Source organism: Zingiber officinale, chromosome 5A (genome assembly GCF_018446385.1).
Source record: "Zingiber officinale cultivar Zhangliang chromosome 5A, Zo_v1.1, whole genome shotgun sequence".
NCBI classification, from domain to species: Eukaryota; Viridiplantae; Streptophyta; class Magnoliopsida; order Zingiberales; family Zingiberaceae; genus Zingiber; species Zingiber officinale.
In genome coordinates this window covers 130,333,507-130,356,546 of record NC_055994.1, presented here as the reverse complement: position 1 = coordinate 130,356,546, position 23,040 = coordinate 130,333,507, and the positions used below count along the sequence as shown (strand labels likewise).

The 23,040-nt window shown below is 34.1% G+C and overlaps 1 protein-coding gene across 9 annotated transcripts; it reads left to right on the top strand.

Annotated features, from left to right (window-relative positions):
- The first annotated feature begins 949 nt into the window (after positions 1-949).
- On the top strand, positions 950-22,546 carry LOC121981790. Of its 9 annotated transcripts, XR_006111933.1 has the most exons (20): positions 952-1,465; positions 2,691-2,888; positions 3,462-3,545; positions 5,154-5,213; positions 6,248-6,292; positions 6,829-7,028; positions 7,177-7,665; positions 7,796-7,907; positions 7,997-8,191; positions 8,265-8,381; positions 8,901-8,963; positions 9,059-9,133; positions 10,689-10,739; positions 12,034-12,111; positions 14,575-14,709; positions 18,934-19,041; positions 19,196-19,261; positions 21,435-21,687; positions 22,151-22,225; positions 22,324-22,546. XR_006111933.1 is itself a non-coding variant. In XM_042534510.1 (18 exons), the coding sequence occupies exons 1-18, from the start codon at positions 1,130-1,132 to the stop codon at positions 21,501-21,503; spliced, it is 2,448 nt and encodes an 815-aa protein (XP_042390444.1). In that variant the 5' UTR covers positions 952-1,129; the 3' UTR covers positions 21,504-21,954. The 9 variants fall into 9 exon arrangements, 7 of the variants coding, with proteins under 7 accessions (XP_042390446.1, XP_042390444.1, XP_042390442.1 ...); XM_042534510.1 differs by lacking the exons at positions 22,151-22,225; positions 22,324-22,546 and having other exon boundaries at positions 8,292-8,375; positions 21,435-21,954; XM_042534508.1 differs by lacking the exons at positions 22,151-22,225; positions 22,324-22,546 and having other exon boundaries at positions 8,265-8,375; positions 21,435-21,954.
- The last annotated feature ends 494 nt before the right edge of the window (positions 22,547-23,040 follow it).

Genomic DNA, 23,040 nt, shown 5'->3' with positions numbered 1-23,040 from the left:
CGAAATCGGCTGATAGACCTAGAGATCTTAAAATGACATTAAACCAGTTTTTATGTGTTCATCTAGTTCTTCTATTTGTTAAAATACTATTAAATATCAATTTGACGTAATATATTGAGAGCAGTAATTTTTTGAACACGAATGTATCCGAAAAATTAATTTATGTTTAAAAAATTACTGCTCTTAATATATTGGATCAAATTGATGTTTGATAATATTTTTATAATCAGGGAAACTATACGAATATATAGAGATTGATTTCATATCATTTTGAGGTCTTTAAGTCCATCAATCAATTTTGATCGAAACTGACTGATAGATTTTTTAAAACAGAATGAAATCGATTCAACTGATTTATTTTTCCAATCAAATTGATTTGAATATGAGAATAAAATGAGAAGTGGGTACGTGATTTGATAATTTTAAAACTATGATACGTTAATTTAGATATTTTAAAAATTTATATACTAGGTTAGGTAAAAACCTATTTTTAAAATAAAATCAGATATTCAATTTAACTAATTCTGAGATTTTTCAATTATTTTTTATTTCATTGAAAAGTATTCATGATTCATTGTATCAACCACTTATTATGGAAAATTTATTTATTAATTTATTAAAATTAAAATTCTCCTCAGTTTGAATAATTAAATATTTAATATCAAAGAGGATGTAATCCTTCACTAAATTACGATGAAAAACAGAGAAAGAAAATTAATGAATAAATTAGGGCGGATCGAAGCGCTGACCTCTATTCATCAAAAACAAAAAATAAAAATATATATATATATATTGTAAGCAGCGCGGCGATTCCCCAAATTGACGCCGCCACGCAATTACCAGCGACCAAAATAGGTGGTTTACCAGTGTGGGCCCCATTTTCAGCTGTCCGACCACGTGCGTCGACGCCGTTACGCCCCCCACCACCACCATCTCGTCCCCCCACAAAGGTCTGGTTAGTTTTATTGAATTTTCCCCACCAACAGCTTCGATCTCTCTCCTCCTTCTTCGGTTCTAATTTTCGCCCCTCTCGCTCGATCTGGCGATTCGGCGATCCGGCGAGTGCTCTGCATGAGATCATCCCTGTCGGTCGGAGGATCTCCGAGGTGAGAAGACCCTCGAGGCCGCCATGGAGGAGACCGAGCCCCTCGAGGCGGCCGAGGCCGAGGTCGCGGCTGCTTCGGACGGGCCACCGGCGGGCGCGTCCACGGCGGCGGGGACCGCGCCGCTGCCGCCCTCGGACGGCTCCTCCACGATGCCGCAGATTCGGCAGGTGCGGCACGCGCGGAGCAGCAGCTTCCAGAGGTGGCGCTCGCAGATGCTGCGGGCGTGGAAGTGGGGCCCAGGCAACGGCGGGAGCGGGCTCGCTGGCGGCGGCAGGGAGCAGAGCCTGAAGGCGATGGTCAATTTTGAGATGATGGTGAATCAGAAGCGGCAGTGGTATCAAATCAAAGCCAAAGCTAGGGTATTACACGTTCTACTGCTCCTTTTCTTCTATTTTGATATATGTTAATGCTTATGATATTTGGATCGTAAACATGAAAGGAAACGAACACGATGCTATCAAATCAATCACGCTCACTTATTGCGTAAAGCCAAGAGACGGTGTTGACAGATTGACCTTCTTCTTTTCTTTCTTGTTTTTTTGGTTTATAGCAAGTCTTCACTTTAGTTTGAGTAATACACCGCAAAAAAAGAAAAGTTATGGATGGATTTCTCTTTATCAAGAGAATGGGTTTATGCATGAGAAACTAGTCCCTAGCAATTAGAAAATGACCAAATTTTCCATATATGGGAATCAAGGGAGATGGGACAAGGACTCTGGTCTCTAGCTGTTGTATATGTACCAACTGGTAACCAATCAGTAAATAGCCATGTAGTGTTCGATTCATGCAATTCACATTGTGTATCCTTCAATATGCATGCAAACCACCTGAAGACATGTGACCCACCAACTGGTCCATTGCCAGCCTAGTACGCACAGCTCCTACCAGGCTGGGATACATGATTCTGAACCATGTAGCATGGTCTTTATTCTAATCAAATATTTGCGCCAGTGACTCAATGACTTATGCTCCTTGTAAACTATCAAATCTGATTTTTTGACAATTGCAATATTAATATGTGACAGCTTCCCCTCGTTGAATAAAACCTGGCTTTGAAACTTGTGTTTCAAGTTTCAAAAGGGTTTTAATTTTATTGCGTGGAACTTTTATTAAAATGCCCAACTTCCAACAGTTGCAGTATAAATAATTACTTGGATCTCAATGGTACCGGATAGTTAAAATGTTATGCCTTTCCCAGTCTCATATGAGAAATAAGACAAGTAGTCAACAGTCAAAACTTTGGTAAGCTGCATGGGATCAGTAAAAACTGTTACCAAATGGAATTCAGGCACTTCAATAGGCCAGTATACCATAATTTTCTGCCATGATGAGATCCACAAATCAGCAACCTTATTCAGATCTGTTTATAACACATTCATCCAAACATGTAATTCAGTGAATGCAATGAACACATTATTTTTTCTGATCTTGCACTTCCTTGTTTTGACTTAACTAATAGCTTATTCATAGTCAACCATTAATTGGTAGGGATCTGTTTTTCACCTTTGCCGATGACTTTTTTTGTTTGAATTGCTATTTCAGATGTCTAGTCTTTGCTTTTTGAAATGAACAATCTTAGTGCAGGATCATAGTCAAAATAAAGAACCCATGTCGTTATATGAACACTTTTTCATTGTTGGTCTTCATTCAAATGCAAATGTTGAAGCTGTTGAAGCTGCTTTTGCTAAAAGAAAAATCTGGGAGTCAGAGGTTGCAAAATCTGAAATCTTGGATCTTAGAAAACATCAGTATCATGGGTGTATGCCTACTTTGGAACCTCAGGTCTGCTTTATTCACTATGGCGTTGTTTACTTTTTATTTCTGAGAAGCATTTATAGTAGCCTGTATTTCTAGTTTCATTATAGTAGCTTTGTTCACTTTCATTATGTTGTACTTCATTTTTGAACACATGTGTTTTCTTATTAATTGGTTAAGTTCCTGATATACATATTTTTACTTGTCTGTTAGAACCCAATATACAATCAAAGTGTCAGATCAAGGATAGATGCAATAAGTTATCTTCTATCTCTTTAAGATGTGTTAGTATTTCAGTTCTAAATCCTTTGATATTCCTGTTGGAAATAGTTGAACTTATATTTCAAGTGATTGCAAACTTGCAACCCTCTTTTAGTTTCCCACTGTAGGATTTACGCCCTATTAGTTTCACTTGGTATTTATTACCCCCCAAATTTTTGTCGACATAGTTTGCACACGCTCAATTTTTATCTCTTCGGTAAAATTTGATTTTTAGATACTCTTTCCTTAATTCCGTTTGTGCGATTTTGACTCTTAATACTTTTTATATGCCTATGGAATACTACTGGTCTTACATGCTTTTTCAAATTGGAATTGCAGATTCTTTTCAAGTATCCTCCTGGAAAGAGAGCCACAATGAGAGAGTATGAGGTCCCTACTTTCTGCTTTCCCGAAGGTGTTAAGGTTTGCACACAAACAAGTTGAATTACTATATCATTGACCAAAGAAACCTAAGTGGTGAAAATATAATATTAAAGGCAGAGTATGTAGTCACGTGACAATGTGGATGAATGAAGCACTGATTGTGTGTTGCATTATGCATTTCAACAGATATTACTTGATCTGGGCCAATTACAAGTTTGATAGAGGATCAATGTAGAAACCATTCAAGTCTGACAAAATATACTTATCTCGATGCATGAAATTACCCTTGACTTACCTGTAGGGTGGCATAGGTATCTCACCCAGACTACACTGTGCGTTGTGATCCCTATATCTAGTGATCATCAGAACAACTACTCATTGATAGATAAGATAAACATAGAACTAAAGAAGAGAATACAATCTCATTGATGTTCCATCAAATTGTCAAGTTTTCTATCAAAATATGATCTCTTCTTATTTTAGATAATTGCATTCAATTTTCTTGTATGATATGCAAAATCTTTGATAGACAAATTTCACAATCAATTCTACAATTATCTGTTTGTCTCTCTGTTTTGAAATAATGTGTTCATCACTTCTAGTAAATATCTAAAGCTTTTACTTCTCTAGGTCCTGTACCAAATCATTATCTAAATTTAAATATGAAATAATCTAGTTCGAATTCCCCTTTATCTAGATTATAAGTAAACTGGGAAGAATTACGTGTATTATGTCTCTAGGTAGGGTATTAGGCAGTTTAATCTGCAGGTGATAGACATCTATTAATAAATTATGATACAGATGTTGTTCTTATAGAAAATAAAAAATATGGGATACACTCAAATCAAATAAGAAATTACATCTGACCTGTGTTGATATGGTTCAACACCATTACCATTCCATTCTAGTTTGTGATGGTAATTGGTATTGAAAATTTTAAACCTTGATTGGAAATCTGGAACTCTGATGCTGTGGTTCAGAGCAATAAATCATGGTTTATGTTGATATGACGAGCTATTCTTGGCATTCCATTGTTTTAGACATTGTTTGAACATGTTATTTTCACTAGCATTTGCTAGGAATCTGAAAATTAGAGTAATCTGAGGTGAAGAATGATGATAATATTTTACTATTCGATTTTTTATCACTATAGTTTCGCTTCACATATATATATTTTCAACTCACATATATTCTCTACTTTCATAAGTTAGCTGATGGGGATCAAGACTATCTCCCAATTTAGGCTAACACGTGAACTTCAAGAATTTTCTTAAATAACTGGAACTGATTCTTTAAATTTTGTAAAGCTCTAAACTTCATCTTAGTTTCACATGAAAATTTATTCAAATATTAACCTAAGAATTTGTGTATTTAAAATATTGTCTAAATTTTGTCTCTAATATAAGGTTGAAGCTATGGAGTAGAGATAATTTCTTCTTCTTTCTTATGTTGTTTACAATTCTGTTATTAGTTATATTCTTGTTTTTCGTGCTCTAAGTACTTGACTTTTAGCATGTTGATAGATTTTGGTCACGGTAACTAAAGAATGAATGAGTACCATGTATTATTCTTGTGTTACATGACTAATTTATATAGAATATCAGCTCATGGATCCGGTTACTAATTTTATAATATGATGCAATGCAGGCTCGCTTGATTCAGAGAACACCTTCTATGAGTGATCTCAATGAGATTGTGTTTGGCCAGGTATGCTAGAAATGCCATTTTGCTTACATATATTTTAAATTTAGAAGTAGATCATTGTTTCTTCATTTATCTGAACTTAGGAAAATATAAAATATTATTTAACTTTTTCTGCATTAGATATATTCTAAGATATCATTTTCCACAGCTTTTCTTCAAAATCAATGTGTTAAAAGTGCCAACAAGAATGCTCTTCATTCGTTAGTTGTTCACTCTTAGTAGCACATTAAATTTCACAATCAATTTCATTCTTATGGGTTGTTAAGATCAATTCCAGGTGTGCCCCTAAGATTCCAACTACTGGCAGTTTAGTAATGCAGAATTTTGTTATTTTATAGATTTGTTTTCGATCCAGTATTGGTATCGTTCCATGTTCACAAAGATATGTACCATGTACCACATCATTTCCTCCTTATGTGGTATATACAGAACAGCCTTGTCCAGTCCTTGTCAGGCATCCCAAATTGGATAATTTACTTGCAAAAACAATGAAATGTTTTATCTAAAAAAACTCATCTGACTTGTTCCATTAACTTATATGAAAGCAGGAGTCCTTTGCGCTTGTGCTCACACTCAAAACCACACACATACAAATACACACTGGTGGAATTGGTTTACTGCCTTCAATGTGCCCATTGATCTGGTGCCAGGAGCCAATTGGTTTAATGTGTTCAACCATTGATTTTGTGCCAGAAGCTATAACTTACCCATGAATGCTCAAAGCAGAGAGAACATTGAACCTTGATAAGTGCTGCTGTGATGATTAATATATTGAATTGGAGAGGGGCCATTGACCTCATATGTCATCAAGTCATTGCTGTGAGGACGAGAAGCTAATATTATTGGTTGATCTCACACATTCATGACTTCTTTTCATGTGTTTTTAATATCTTTGTCTAGTTCAACTTGATGTTTAACATGTTGGGTAAATTTGTTGTGCTTGTGTTGTCCTTGTGGTTTCTTTTGTTTAACCATTGAAAAAACATGGCTTTATATTTCTACTTCTCATTTATCATCCACTTCTATCTTATCTGCAGGAACATCTTTCAAGCGACGATTTTGCATTTGTCTTCTGCTTGAAGGTCTTCTTCTTATTCATGGATTTTCATTACTTAGATTCCCATTATTTGACTTGCTCTGCTGTGATTTTATCTTTTGCTTGTGTGCCTGTTTTGTAATACTTGAAATCATCACTCATCCTTTTGTCTATGTAGCATGATTTCAAATGCCTTATTTGGCTTCCTCATAAGCCCCTTCCATTTTGGTGCTGGACATCGACTCTGCATTTTGATACCTAACAGCCTGACTGACCATATGTAAAGTTTTTTAAAACAGACGTATTGGTGTAGATCTACAGTGGATTCTAATATCCAAGTTTTAACTTTTAAGTAACTTAGTAAATTGCTACATCCAGTTAATCCAGCATAAATATTTGTAATGTTTTGGGAACTAATTTGGTGTTTTTATGTTTGATATTGTGTATGTGTTTTCTCACATTCTTCTGCGTAACTTAAAAGTAAGGTTTGAATGTGTACAATTATGTATGGTTTGTTTTCTCCTATGTTCTGTTATCTGCAGCATTTTTTCTATGTTCTGATTGTATCATTGTGCCGCTCAGTCCTCGGACAATGCACCATTATATGGTGTTTGCCTCCATATTCAGGAGATAGTTCAGCGGGCACCGGGTATTTTAGGTGCTGTTTCACCCCTCCCCCATTCTTCTTGCAAATCCAGCCGGTTCTTGGTAGCTGCACCACGCTGTTATTGTCTTCTCACAAGGGTTCCATTTTTTGAGCTCCACTATGAGATGCTCAACAGGTATACCTCTCATTTCCATTAGCTAATTTTATATTTTGAATTATTTATATACAGGCATACTATTTAGGCTATCTATATATTGCTATGTATCTGCAACCATTGTCTTCAATTATTATCTGATATTTATCCAAAATTGCATTTTTGACAGCATAATTGCACAGGAGCGCCTTGACAGGATAACACATTATGTAAGTGAAATGGCTCTTACGGAGTCTATTTCACATGGGGTCTCCTGTTTTGAGCAACTATCTGAGAATTCTGAGCAGTTGTTTTCTACTTGGATGGATTATGCTATACCAGTTGATACTGTCTCTGGTCTTGTTTCTTCTTCAGTTATTCCAGTTGAAAGGGAGGTTTCATCATCTCCTTATAGGAGTTTGGAACCACAGTCCCCTGAAAGTGTTTCTGCTAGTGACGCATCAGATTTTAGTCATCTGAGAGAGCTAGACCGGGAAACAAGAAGGACTGGGCCAATCTATGATGACAATACGTCGGAGACATCAGGATCACGCTCTGATAGTTTTGAAAGATTAAATGGATGCTTTGAGAATGGGCATGCATCACCTGACATTGGCATGTCATACGCTTGTGCCAGTGGTAAACTGCAACGCGTGGAAAGTTTGGAGTCTGTGTACAGGTAAAAAAGTCCTTATTACTTCTTTATGTTGTTTTTATTTTTATGGCAAGCAAGTTTCATCTTTTAACTCTATTGTTTTACATTTCTTTCAAAGGCCTTATAAGATTTCGTTGTTTGCATACTTTTTAAGTGGTTTGGACAGTTCATTTAGAAGTGTGGGGTCTGATGATGATGAGGAAGAAGAGTTAAACTCCAAAAATGAAACCAATGTTGCCGATGAAAAAGTGATGGAGTGGGCTAAGGTTTATTGTTCTACCTTGACGTTGGAAAGATACTAATGTTCATGCCTATATGTTTTTTTGGACATCATCTATTGCTTCTTGTGCTGCAGGCAAATAACAATGAACCATTACAGATTGTTTGTGGCTATCATGCTCTTCCTCTTCCCCCACGTGGAGGTGAAATAATTTTTCATCCTCTAGATCATTTACAGCCAATCAAGTATTGCCGACCTGGGATGTCATCTCTTGGGTTGGATGCTGCATTTGCTGATGTAGTTCCTTTGTCACCAAAAGAAGTTAACGAGGTAAAGTCTTCCATCAGTATATCTACTCTGACTTGGTTTGTTCATTTCCTTTCAATTCTTTTACGAAGCTTAGATTCTAAAGCCAAGATTGTTCAACAAGGTTAATGCACGGTTGGCAGCTGCAGAAGAAGCTCTGGCTCTATCGATCTGGACTACTGCTACAATTTGCCGTGCTTTATCACTTGAAAGTGTTGGTACTCTGTATTTTTTTTATAGTTTTAAATGTTCCTGCTGGGGATTTCTGCACAACTTTAACTAGGATTACATACACATGGAGGTTCACAATGGTGTGACAAATAGCATTAACAATGTGATTCATTTTGCCACATATTGAAATGACAATTTGGACGTTTCAAATTAGACAGAGCCACCAGAAAATCGTATCTGTTTGGCAAGTGTCCTACAAGTCCCTGTCCTACACTAACGAAGTGAGTGAAAGAGGTAAAACCTTAAAGAGTCTATCCTATACCTTCCTAGTGCTTTTCGTGCGCCTAGTTGAGGAAGAGAACAATTTGCCCAAGGGCAGTAAGCTTAAAATATTTGAGTTTCTTTAGTCAAAGATTCAAGAACTTTTGTTGAAATAGGCAAATGGTGAAACATGAAGCCATTGTAGATTGCATGCATATAGATTGTTGTTTTATTTTTTTATTTCCTATTAGTTGTTGGGTAATTATTTACTCAGCAGGAAATCTAACAACTTCTCTTCCAGATTTTGGCACTCTTAGCTGGAGCTTTATTGGAAAAACAAGTTGCTGTCATATGCCCAAATTTGGTTAGTCTGTTTTCCTTAAACCCTCTACTTTTCATATTAGGTAACTTAGTTCACTTCATAATGACATTTTTTTAGTTTTGTTAAAACAACTGCAGGGTATGCTATCAGCTATAGTGTTATCCATCATACCCATGATTCGTCCATTTCAGTGGCATAGCTTATTTCTTCCAGTGAGTTTATTTACCAAATCCCTTCTCATGGACCTATGCAATTTTGTATTAAATGTGTAAGTTGTATTGAATGTTATCATTTTCTGTTATTAATCATTAGAGATATTTTTTCTTATCATGCAGAAGACACTCATTATATTAATGATCTGTAGCATTCACTACTAACTAGCATATCCTTTAAAACAATTAATTTGGCTATTCCTCCAAAAACTGGAATTCTCAAGTCAAAAAATTATTTTACTCGACTCAACTCATCCTAAACATTTTAAACTACTATAGTTTGCAAACAAATATTTATGAGTACATTAAGTACATGCTTGCTATCTTCACTTGAGTTGTAAATACAACGATCATTTAAAATTTTGGTCCATTGCCAATCTCTGTAACTTGTCAAACTTGTATGGATCAATTATTGTATTATATTGACACACACTATAGTCTGGCATGATGATGATTGTTGTCTCTTACATTTCCTTCCAATTGGAATTCAAAAATCATCTCAAGCTTTTAATTAAAAAAAATGTAGGCATATCTACATTAATGGAAATAAGCATTCACATTAAAAAAATGTAAATGTGAAATGTCAAACTGCAAACTGAATTTCTCTTTCAATTGGAGGTCATCTCAAAATTGCCCACCACATGGAAATCATCCAAACTCCCTGCAAATCATCCTACATTTTGAAATTATCTAAGTACCCTGTTTGTTGATTTCTTGTTGTCATCTTCTTAGAAGGTAGCTAACTGTAGGAATTTTACTTTGCTCATTATCATAGCTGGATCCTTTCTTGTTTATTTTCGGTTATGATGTAGGATGCTTATGTGGTTAGGAACAATGTTAAGAACTAGAACATAGCAATTGGGACAGAGGGAAGGCAGACTGTCAGGAGAGGCCTAAAGAATGATGTTGCGCGTGTGATTGTCATACCTTTTTAATGAGTATCACTAACTTGTTCTTTATTTTGATTTATCCATCATCCTATCCATTGGTGGATGATTTACCTTAGATCCTCACTGCTTATCTGTCACCAGCTCCTCACCGCTACTTTGGGCATCCTTTGAAAGAATGAAAATAGCAACCACTTGTTATAATAGAGGTGTCTTTTCTTCTCTAAGAGCTTGTGGCAAGTCAGTTGTGCACTTCTGTATGAATCAATTCTCAAATTGATCAATTATGTCTGTAGCTGCTTGAGGAAGTTGCTTGCTTAAATCTTAACGGTGTGTTTCTTATGATCCCATGCGAGAAAGGAGGAGAGAAATGGGAGGTAAGGAAAGTTGAGGTGTGCCACATTTTTAACTGTGTTAACTTACGAGGCTACATGAGAAGGGAAATAAAGCTTGCAATGTTTATAAAATTGACTTATTAATGGTGTAAGTTGATTGATAGACTTAACCTGAATATTTAATTGGATGCTTGAAATTCTAACAAATGTTTCTATTTTGAAGTGAGCAATTGTGTTTTAATATTCTTGCAGTTCTCCATCAATCCCTAGGTGATTGTAGGCTTTTGGAGCAACTGTGATATGCCCATTTAATCATTTAAAACATATTTTCAGATACTACCAAGAAAAATGCTGGACTTTGTGGATGCTCCAGTTCCCTATATTGTAAGTTCTGCTTATTCAATTCTTATTCCTTTTCATATTCCAATGCCATATGGTGGTTTATATACTATGTTCTCAAAATCTGCAGAAAGTGCTATGTAATTGTGCAGGAAGTTTTACCTTCAATAACTTGAATAAAAGGAATACATTTATTAGACTGGGAAAATTATTTAGTCATTGGCCTAGGTGGTCCATCTCTACCTCAATATAGATTACCATCATTATTCTTTTACAATTGCATCCTTCAAGTTGACATATATATTATTGAATCATATTGTATTTACAATTTGATCCTCAACTGTCCCACTCAAGCTAGTTTGGAGATATTATAAAGCCCCACTTATTACAAATATACTTAATCCTAAGAACTCTCAAAGAATAAAGAGCTAATTCCCTAGATGATCATTTAAACTAATAAAAGAGGCGAAGGTTTCTTTGACTCACTTTTTTTTTTGATGAAGTTATAGTCAATTTCAATGTGTTTTAACATAGAATTAGAAGTAATATGCATAACAACTTGATTGTCAATAATGTAATTCATTGGCTCGCTGGGAAATTACCTGAATCAGGGGCATTAATTGCTTAAACTATGATACATTTAGTAACACACACAAGTCTACACTTGTCTAAGATGGTGCATTCTAAGATCGAGTAGTTTATCAGTGGAGGAAGCGTCTATATTCTTTAATTGGTATGTCAACAGTGTGGCTAGTACTAGGAGGCCTGCCATGGAGAAGGCCATTATGAAATAGTTGTAAATACAAACCATGTCAACAAAATTGAACTTGATATCTTCTGTTTAATGATTTTGTGTTTTATTAGAGGTTGATTCCTAATCCTCGGTAAGAAAATCTAAGAAACCACTTGAATCTTGATTTTTGATTTACACGCCAAGAGCTTCACCAGGAACAGCAAAAACCAGATGCAAAACAATTGCAAATATTCTAAGCTGATTATTAACTTATGGTGAACACCAGAAATTCGATGCTCAAAGATTTGTAGCAAAATATTACCTTTTCTTTGTTGTTAATATGGGAACACAAATTATTTTTATTAAGCATATACATTTGTGGTGAACACCAGAAATTTGATGCTCCAAGATTTGTAGCAAAATATTACCTTTTCTTTGTTGTTAATATGGGAACACAAATTATTTTTATTAAGCATATACATTTATGTTTTGTTGGCTGACCCTTAGGGCTTTGTACTTAATACCAATGAGCTTTCCACTCTCTCCCTTGTCTTACTAGCTCCGATGTGTAATTCTTGAAACTTACAATATGATTCTTTTTCACAGGTAGGACTAATGCACAAACCCACTGATATTCAGATGAAAATATCCAATCTTGTACAGATTAATGTTTACAAGGATAAGGTTGGTGACTAAGCTCAGGTGTTTTACTGTTATATCATATACTTTAACTCTAGAACTTAGATTATACTTTTACTCCAGAACTTAGTTTTAGCTACGTTTGTTCTATAAAGTTGTCATTTGCTTTGTTGATCACTTTTCATACATTGTTCTACTTTCAGTAAATCAATGTTCAAACTAGTCATATAATAAAGTTAGACACATAACAAATGCTAACATATCTCAAGTTGCACAAACATAGTTGGTGGATAAAAGGAAATGAAAAGTGAGTGAAAGACTATGGTAGAGAAGAGCAAGCTTAGAAATAGATTCAAGTTCAATAAAGATATAAGAAGATTTTTCAAAGAAAATTTGCTGGGTGCATGATCACTAATGATTCACAACTTTATTTTTATATAAGTTAGAAGTCAAATCAAAGAAAGGGATATAACTTCTTGAGTAGTTTAATGAGCATTTTTTCATTCAAATTTGATGTTTATCTTGTGCATACTTAGAGTTTATGAAATAATCAAGGTTTAAAGTCTCGATCGGTGCCGAGGTTTTGATCCTAGATTAGAATGATACGATTTCAGTATCGTATCATGCCATGTTGATGCGGTTTCGGTGTTTTTTTATTTATATATAGTAATTATTAGATAAATATGTTTATTGTGTATAATTTAAAAATATGTTGTATATTAATTTTATATAAGTTATTTGAATAACCTAATATGGTTAGAAAAAATAATTAAATATAATTTTATTTGAAGATGTATTAATAACTCGAATTAAAATTCCTAAATCATAATTATATAAATTAATTGTTTATTCATTTAATTAATTATTAGTTTAAATAATATATGTTATTTAGTAAAAAATATCAAAATATCAATTAAATAGTAAATATAAAAAAATGATAATAATAAATTATCAGAATATAAATATGATTTATTAGATTTTTTTATTTTTTTTAGAATTTTCAAATAAAATTTAAAATAGTAAAAAAAAAGAATTTTTATAATATCAATTAATATATTTTTTTTAATTTTTTCAATTTTAAATAGATTTTATAGGGATAATTTAACTAGGTTTTATGAAAGCCTATTCAAAATATCATATCTCAGTTGAGAATTGTTTAAATTAATTTTTTTTTTCTTTTCTTAGTAGTACGCACGTACGCATGCTTGCACTAGGCAGAAGTGTCCACGACACTACAGGCGGCGGTGGAGGCATTGCGAGACTCTTCCGGCACCGGCGAAGGTGTCACGCGACGCTTCTAGCGCCATCGAAAGCGTCCCATGGCGCCAGAAGTGTCCTGCGACGCTTTCGGCGGCGCGAAGGCATCTCGCGATCATCAATCGCGCACAGTTGACGCACACCAAATTTATTCGTGTGGGGTGCCAGTTTCGCTTCTGCATTGGAACGGTAAATTCCATCGGTTTCGAGCAGTGCGACTCGGCACTTCAAACACTAGAAATAATTAAACAAGTTCCATAACTATTTAGAATACACATTTTTGAATGAGATGCTAAGTTAATCTTCTAGTGGAAATCTATCCCATACTTTGAAATCTCGTACCGTGCTAGGCAACACGGTTGAAATGTATTCTTTTGACATAAAATGTCAATCATGCCATAAACATCATACTTTATTGATGTTCGACTCTCCTTGACATGCAACAAATGTGTCAAGCTAAATTGAAATAGTGTGTATTATTTTTTAGCTTATATCCATATAATACAATATCAAAGTTGTATCATTTTAAATGTGACATGAAGGTTGATATATAATTGTTCTCTTACTTTTCTTCTTTTTCATATCCTTTCCCCTTCCTCTCCCTCTTCCAATTCTTCACCGGCACTGCATATCAAATCACGGGCACTAGCATCATACCGAAAGAATATCATTTCCATCAAAATAGATTTTGAACCTTGATATATCCTAAAACAAAAGGCATAGAAAATAAGATTTCTAGAATCAGCTAGCCTTGACTTGAAGATTTAGTGCAACCATACACCTTTCTTGATGATTGAAAAGATGTTAGATGGCTGCTATAAATACATAAATAATTTCATAAAATAGTTGAAGTTTGAACATTTTCATGCTGTATATCCTATTATTAGTTTGTGGATGCATTCTGCTTGGTCATAACAAACTGTACATGCATTATGATATATGATTATATTGTTTATTTGCATAATATCATGTCGCAAGATTGCATACTATGTTATGGCTAATCATGTGGTAATAAAGTTCTCTCCTAGAATGGTAATAGAGGTACATAGTGTATCTGTGGGTAGGTTCTAGGTTGACACCATCTAAAGCTGTGAAACTAGCATGTCAAGACTAATTAGTTGATCATAGTTGTTAAAGGCATAAAACAAACTGTATATCCAATTAATTCCTGTGCTGTTGTGACCTTTTATTTTGAGTTTTAAAGTGACTATTCCTGCTAAATGATAGGACATTATGTTTCAAATTGTGCAGGTTAAATCATGCTCACTGCCTCAACTCCCACGATACAAAGAACTAATATCTGACCTAGGGCCTATTCATGCTAGATTCTCATCAGAGAATCCTATAGCTAAGCGACATCCAGTTTACAAATGCAGTGAAGTCCAGGTTTACGTGTCTCTTGTTGTTTAGCTTATCCCTGTTTCTTTTTTAATGAGGTACTTGGGCACCAAAACATGAATCATTTCTTAGATATACTTTTCTTTAAACAAAATGACTCAAATCTTCAAACACATGAAATTGAGTTCTAGATATTTAAGCTAGGGACTTTGCTATGCATATTACAAAAAGTAGAGAACACTGACACAAAGTTTCATGTAAATACTGTAAACTTTACTTCCATTGCTTCTGCGGCCAAAAGGTCATCCTAGATTGAAACTTATGTATCCATGTCACAGTGGCAAGCATCCTTACCTACTATTCTAACATCACAAAAAAAAAAAAGGGAAAAATAGATGTATGCATTGTTTTGCCTGCTTCTCTTGTGCTGGAAGTGGCAAACTATGCTGAACCAGTCTTTGCTTGAAAAAACATGAACTTATGGCTTCCATGTTCAATCTGGCACTCTATACAATAGGGTATCAGGATGGGTTACTCAACTATAACCCCACCTCGATGTTACATGTGCTTATCTTGCATTGCAATTTGTGCTAGAGTATTATTTCTAAACTCTTTATTCGGTCTCAGCATGAAAATTCCATGACGACTTTATCTCTATGAATTATGTCCCCTTCAAAAGGCAAGATCTTGTTGACTTTTGATGGCATCATTTTGTCTGAATGTTTTCATGAATTCATTGAAATTACTGGACTTCAAAGATGTTCTAGTCTAATCTGATGGGTCTTATGGACATGGTAGCTAATTCCTCATTTATGTAAAATGTCATCCCTGTCTTATGTATGTAGAAATTAGATAAGTACATTTACACAACAACAACAACAATCAAGCCTTATCCCACTAGGTGGGGTCGGCTATATGGATCCTTTTATGCCATTGGGCTCTATCTCCTACTTTATCATCATCTATACGTAAATAAATTTTATCTTGTTTTATTATTGTTAACCAAGTCTTTTTTGGTCTTTTTTTTCCTTGTTTGATGTGTGTTTGTCATAGTTTCACCTCGTCTAACTGGAGCATTTATTGGTTGTCTAAGTATATACTCATACCATCTTAAACGTATCTCTCGGAGTTTTTCCTCAATAGATGCAACTATAATTTTCTTTCTAATATTCTCATTTCTTATTCTGTCCATCCTTATATGCACATACATTCACCTTAACATCCTCATCTTTACAACTCTTATCTTCTGCTCATGTGCTCGAGTCATAGCCCAACTCCATATAATATAGCAAGTCTAATTGCGGTTTTATAGAACTTTCCTTTAACTTTTAGAGGTATTTTATGATCAGATAAAACACTCAAAGCTCTCCTCCATTTCATCCATCCAGTTTGTATTCTATATAAGACATTTAACTCAATCATTCCATCGTTTTACAAAAATGATCCTAAATATTTGAAACTCTAAGTTATAGGCAACTCGTCATCTTCTATCTTAACAATTGTCTTATTACGTCTAATATTGCTAATCTTAAATTCCATATATTCTGCCTTTCTTTTACTAAGCCTAAAACTTTTCCCTTCTAGTGTTTCCGCCGAGATTCTAGTTTAACATTTACTCCTTCACGTATTTCATCTACTAAATTAATATCATATGTAAACAACATGCACCACGGTACTGTGAGTTTGCCCATAATTAATATAAAAAGATAGGGACTTAGAGCTGCTACTTGATGTAACTTTATCTTTATTGGAAATGCTTCAGTTACTCCGCTTGAATTCTTCATTCTGGTCATTACATCCTCATACATATCCTTAATTAGTCTAATATATGTTGCGCTAATATTTTTTTTTAGAATTCTCTGTATAATTTCTTTTAGACTCTATCATAAATATTTTCTAAGTCAATGAATAATTGTGTAGATCTTGTTTTTGTTTTCAATATTTTTCAATTAGTTGTCTAGGAAGATGTATATATTCTATTGTCGACCTTCCAAACATGAACTCAAATTAATTTTCGGTCATTGTAGTTTCCTTAATTCATTTTCTATTGCTCTTTCCCAAAGTTTCATGGTATGACTCATTAGTTTAATACCCCTATAGTTTGCACGAACTATAGTACTTACCCTTGATTGATCAAATATTTTTTTCGTTTTAAATAATTTTATAAGTCATTCAATACCTTGTTTCCCTAGACACTTCCATACCTCTATCGAAATATCATCTTCTCTAACAATTTTTCTATTATGCATCCCATTTAAAACTTATTCTATTTTTGAAGTTTGACTTAAATTATCTAAGTTAAGTTGGTCATTAAAACTTTCATTAAAATATTGATGAACTAATACCGTATTGCATTCATCTTTGATACATTTTATTTGGATATGATCTCTTGTCTTTCTTTCTCTTACTTTAGCTATTCTATAAATATCTTTGTCCCCTTCTTTTGTATTCAATTTTTGATATAATCATTTAAAAGTTTTATTCTTTGTTTCATTTATTACTTTCTTAGCATCTTTATGGGCTATGATATATTTTTTAAAGTTTTCCTCGTTTTTATAAATATATAATTCTTTATAAGTTGTTCATTTTTTCTTCACTTTCTCTTATACTTTCTCATTTAACCACCAAGATTCCTTACTTGTGCATGTCTCTTTGACTTATTGAGTACACTCTTAGTTACTATTTTCAACTATGATATCATTTTATCCCAATATCGTATTAGAGTTATCGTATATTTCACCTAATGCTTCTACTCCTTAAATATATTTTGCTTTTTATCCTTTAACTCCCACCACTTAATTCTAGGAGTTGTATATATTTTCTTTCTATTGATACAACTTGAGGTGTATATCCAATACTACTAACCTATGCTGAGTAGTTAAGCTTTCTTCAGGCCTTAAAATTTTTATAAATCTTTCTATCCCTTTTCTTAATTATAAGAAAGTTATTTTATAATTTATTATTCCCACTTTTGAACGTGACCAAGTGTTCTTTTTTCTTAAAAAAATGTATTAGCTAATATAAGATCATATGTTATCGCAAAATCCAATATAGTTTTGCCTTCTTTATTTTTCGTTTCAAACACATAACTCTCATGTACCCTTTCATATTTTTAATTTTTCATGCCCATTTAGATCACCTATTAAAATCATTTCATTGGGCGGAATGTTTTGTACTACTGCATCTAGATCGTCCCAAAATTTTAATTTGGTAGCTTTATCTAATCTTAATTATGGTACATATATATTAATTACGTTGATAGTTTCTTTTACTACTATTATTTTAAGGGTTATAATTCTATATCCTTTTCTAACTACTTTTACAACTTCATCCTTTAACGAACTATCTATAATACCCTCTCAATTTCTTATTTTATTCTTTCTTGTGTACTATAACTTAAAATCCGGATTCTCTATCATCTTTGCCTTCTCGCCTACCCATTTTGTCTTTTGTACATACAAAATCCAAATTCTTCTCCTAATCATCGCATCTACTATCTCCATTAATTTACCATGAAGATTCGAACATATTCTAAATCTTAAATTATTAATTTTCCTATAATATTTATTTTTATCCAACCTATGACGTGATAACTCTTGCTTATTTAACACTATACCCAAGTTTTCATGGAGATGTAGCGGTCCTTACCGATACGTTAGATTCTGTTATGTAAACTCTTGCATATTTAACACTACACCCGAGTTGTAGAGATGTAGCGGTCCTTGCCAAGACATTACAGTCAGACCCTGCAACGCGTTCCTTCCGGGGAACAACCTAATATTAGCATAATAGTTTAATGGATCTATTCATTGAACATTTGCCATAGTTTAATGCTGGCTGACAACCTAATGTAGCCCTCCTTCTTTATCCAGGCTTGGGACCAGCCATGATTGGTTCGTTGGATGGAGTTGATAAGTACATTTACACATCAAACAAAAAAAGAAAAGAAAAAAAAACAGTAGGTGGTTAGTATTTGCTCGTATAAAGCATCAAATAGATGAATTTAACTTCACGTATCATGAACGGGAATCATGTATCTGTTGGAGGCTTGGATGCATTAGACTTCAACTGCCAAGTTGACTAGGGGTGGAAGGGATTTTTTTTTTCCTTGAGGGCATGTGCTCATCGGGAATTGATCTCTTGCCCCATTGTAGCAGGGTTGCCACCCTCTAGCCAACTGGACATCTCATGGGGGCGTTTGCAACTCATTATTAGTTCATCGCTTTGTAAGCTCACATTGTTGCTGAATATTTTTCATTGGTTTGTTTGCAGGCTGAAGCTGCTAGACAGTTCTTGGATGCAATGGCAAGTTACTTGGAATCATTTTGTTCTAATTTGCGCTCTCATACAATAACTAATGTGCAATCAAATAATGACAAGGTATTCAGATTTAGGCTTTATGCTGGTATTTATTAGTACATTTGTGAATGCGTTCTTACATATTACATATTATTTGTGAGACTTACTGGGCTAGTTCTAGAGAGTTACCTGTTAATCTTTGAGGAAGTATTTCAATGGTATCTGTTACCTACAGGTGTCACTTCTGCTTAAAGACAGTTTTGTTGACTCCTTTCCAGCCAAGGATCGACCATTCATTAAGGTACACTTTATATTACCTTGCACAGAGCATGATTAAAATTATAAATAGTCTTTTAGGTTATGTTTGTCATAAAGATTCCATATAATGCTATTATCTCTTGCTGCTTTATCTTTTTAATTCTTTTTAGTGGGAATGTTTTTGATGCAATTAAGTAAAGTGAGAAAGGGAAGTGTAATAACTGGGGCTGGAGGCTAGGTAGAGCTCACTAGAGATACAGAAAGCAATGGAAGTTGGTACATGATGACTGCGCTTGTTTTTTTAGCTCTTTTGAAGAGAGTGATAGCAATATTTATGTGTTTTCAAAAGACAAGTTAATGATCCATTTGATTCAACTTTTTTTTCACTTAGTTCCAATTTCATCCATGCTCCACCTCAGCCACATACTGATGGCACAACAAAAGGGGGGAATTAAATCATGTGATAAGAATGTTATATCATGGTGCATTCAACTCTGTGGAAGCTATTGTTGAGGAAGAGGTAATTGAAGAGAATTCATCTGTCCCATTATGTGATTATCAGAATCCACCTGGGTTTGAATTGAATTTTTGTTTTATAGTACTATGGTATGACTAGTCATACTTCGTAGTTTAAAGTAGCTGGTTGGTGGGGACTAATTAGTATAGCATCATGTGATAAGAATGTTATATCATGGTGCATTCAACTCTGTGGAAGCTATTGTTGAGGAAGAGGTAATTGAAGAGAATTCATCTGTCCCATTATGTGATTATCAGAATCCACCTGGGCTTGAATTGAATTTTTGTTTTATAGTACTATGGTATGACTAGTCATACTTCGTAGTTTAAAGTTGCTGGTTGATGGGGACTAATTAGTATAGCAGAGATTATAATTACTGAGATAGATGTTGAGTTACCAGAAATTTCAGAAATAACAATTACTATTCCAAGAGCTGTAGTAAAATATGGTTAATGAATTTTATAAATAGAAAAAATAATAGCGTTGAAGGTGCCAGAGAAAAGAGACAGTATATTGTAGTGTGTAAACTTAGAAGTGACAAACTATTTGAATAGAAATAGTGATAAGCCTTACATGGAGTTCAATTATTGGATAATACTAATGTCAACCAACATTAGTGGCCCTCAGAAGGGAGGGGGCCGAAAGAAAGAAATGCCCTGTAGAAGCAATTAAATATCCCATTATCTATTTTTAAAGAACTTTTTTGGATTGATCCAGTGGGGGATCCACACAAAATTTCTTTTGCCACAATTTCTCTTTATCCAAATTTGGCGGAAGATGAGGGAATAGTTTTATTAGTCTTCCCTTCCCTCATCTCTCCCTTCTCTTTCTTTCAGTACGAGTAGTGTAAGTGAATAGACGACATCCAATTCTTTTCGATTCTTACACAACAAATCTCTAACACAATGTTAAATTGCAAGCACGGTGTGTGATCAATTAAAACAATAGTATATTGCTAAAATTAATAAAATAAATTAGACACTAACAACACACTGACAAGATATACCATGGCTTAAAAACTCTGCTTCTACTCTATATGGTTTATTACACGTGATGTGTCACTCCAAGCTCAAGTGATCCATTTTTTAAAATGAGACAATATGAATGATCTCTATAATAGTATGATACATTGTTAGGTTGCCTTGCAACAACGAGCATCATGGCACTAAGTGAAACTCTCAACTACATTTCTCCCTAGTTGAGTCAATCCTTGACCTTGGCTTCTCCCTAAATCAAGAAAATTTCATGATATAATCTCTACCCACGTAGACCTTGTTCACCTTTTGTGACTTGCGTCAGTGTCCTGGGTGAGCTTTCGTCATTGTTAAAGACCTACGTTTACTTCCAAAGCACTTTGGTATTTCCTTTGACACTATAGAAGTTTAATAAACAGGGCTCCAAGGACTCTTCTCATTACTTAAGTTTACTAATTTTGAACTTGTATTAATCCAATTACCAAATATGAGCGTTGGAGACCTAAACATTTAATTTTTGTTCAATTTAATGATCACTCTTAAAACTTGATTGATACATTTCTAAATATAAGTAAAACTTGTTTGACACAACTTAAAACTTGGTTGATACTTAAAACTTAGTCTTGTGAGCTGTGCATACGATGTCTGGCATCCTTTTTTCCAGCTTTGTGAATGAAATGTGTACAGTTAGCTGTGTTTCTAACCTTTTAATCACTTTGATGCAGCTACTGGTAGACACACAATTATTCTCTGTCCTCTCAGATTCTCGGCTTTCTAGATACGAGAACGAATAGAATTTCTGTGAAGCTCCCAACTTGGATACCATGAGCTTTGAGATGGCAATCAAGATAAAATTAAAATTCACATGAGTGGGCCACATGGTATAATATCATCGAAGCCTGTACTACAATGCAAATTCTTGTCATTCTGTGCGATTCTCCAAGCAATGTGCCAACCTTGATAAAGAGCTGCATCAATGTAAGTTATTATTATTTTTGTGTATTATACCCTCATTTGTGAAAAAAAAAACAAAGAAAGGCCCAAAGTTAATAAGAATGCATCCCAATCTTTTTTTTTTTTTGAAAAAAATGGGATCCCTCTGGTGTATGCGAGGCCTATTGTTCCCATTCTTGTATATCCATTACTATTTCATTAAGCCACTTTTGGTGGATATACCAATTCTTTCAGTTACTTGTATATAATTATATTCTAAATGTTCAAACATGTTTTTCTTTTTACAGAGTATACAGTGAATTCCCACTGTATGCCCCAGGAACCTTTTTTAGTTTTATCATATGTAATTATAGCCTAATCAATTAAACTTGTTTTTTTCCATTATTTTTTTTTCCTTTGCAACAGGATACATGTTTTTCCATCTTTCAATTATGGTGTTGCTTTGGAGCACGCTGCTAATTTGATTGGTCTTGCTTTATTGTTTCAGTTGAAGCTTAGACATTTCATCCAACAACACTATGATTCACAGCTTTATTCTCTCTTGTTTTTTCCTCCCAATAATGTGAGCTGTCGTGGGGGTGCCGTCAGGTCTCCCTTGCTTTAGTAACTTATATTCGAAGTAATCTCTATCTCAACTTGCCTAAAGAAACCTTGTTATAGGTGAATTGCGGCCACTTCCACTCGTCAAAGCCAACGACAATGTTACTCCATTCTTTCCCTCTAGCTGTTTAAGTGGTGCGCCTCAAGTCAAAAATGGTGCATCTATGCAAGCACGAATATAAATCTTGCACTTTGGAATACACTAATATTTGTAGTAAATATGAATAAAGTGATGTTCTAGATCATAAATTCTAGACCTTAAAGTAATGCACCTGAGTATATAATTGAGTATATAAAAATGTTTAGGATTGAGTAATCGCTTCACAACTGAATCGATTATATTGTAATCGGATAAATAATTTCTTTTAACTAACTAAACTGACTGAACTCTTTAACAAAAATTGAACAAATTGAATCATGTTATTCAGTTTAATCGAATTAGGAATTTTAAAATTGAATTACTTGTAATAATTATTTTTTAAAAAAATGAATTAATTAGATTTAATTAAACTTTTGCTTATCCCCAAAGATGTTGCATCTTGAGTTTGCTAATGTTGATGCCAACAAATTGGATGCTCTCGAAGGCAAAACTAGTGCACCTTGGGTTGATAATGTTTTCCGTCTCAATTTTTATCGAATCAAATTGATACATTTGAAGCATTTTGAATTTACCGAAAGGTAGTAAGGTTATGGAAGTATTTTACGAGACAGATACAATTTTAAACATGACGACAAAGGCTTATAAATCCAAAATAAACTGTTGCACCTAAAGCTTTT

Coding starts and splice junctions, on each gene's coding strand:
- LOC121981790 (XM_042534507.1), top strand. CDS start 1,130: ATGGAGGAGACCGAGCCCCTCGAGGCGGCCGAGGCCGAGGTCGCGGCT. Junction 7,666..7,795: donor AGTTTGGAGTCTGTGTACAG/GTAAAAAAGTCC, acceptor ATACTTTTTAAG/TGGTTTGGACAGTTCATTTA. Junction 7,908..7,996: donor AAGTGATGGAGTGGGCTAAG/GTTTATTGTTCT, acceptor CTTGTGCTGCAG/GCAAATAACAATGAACCATT.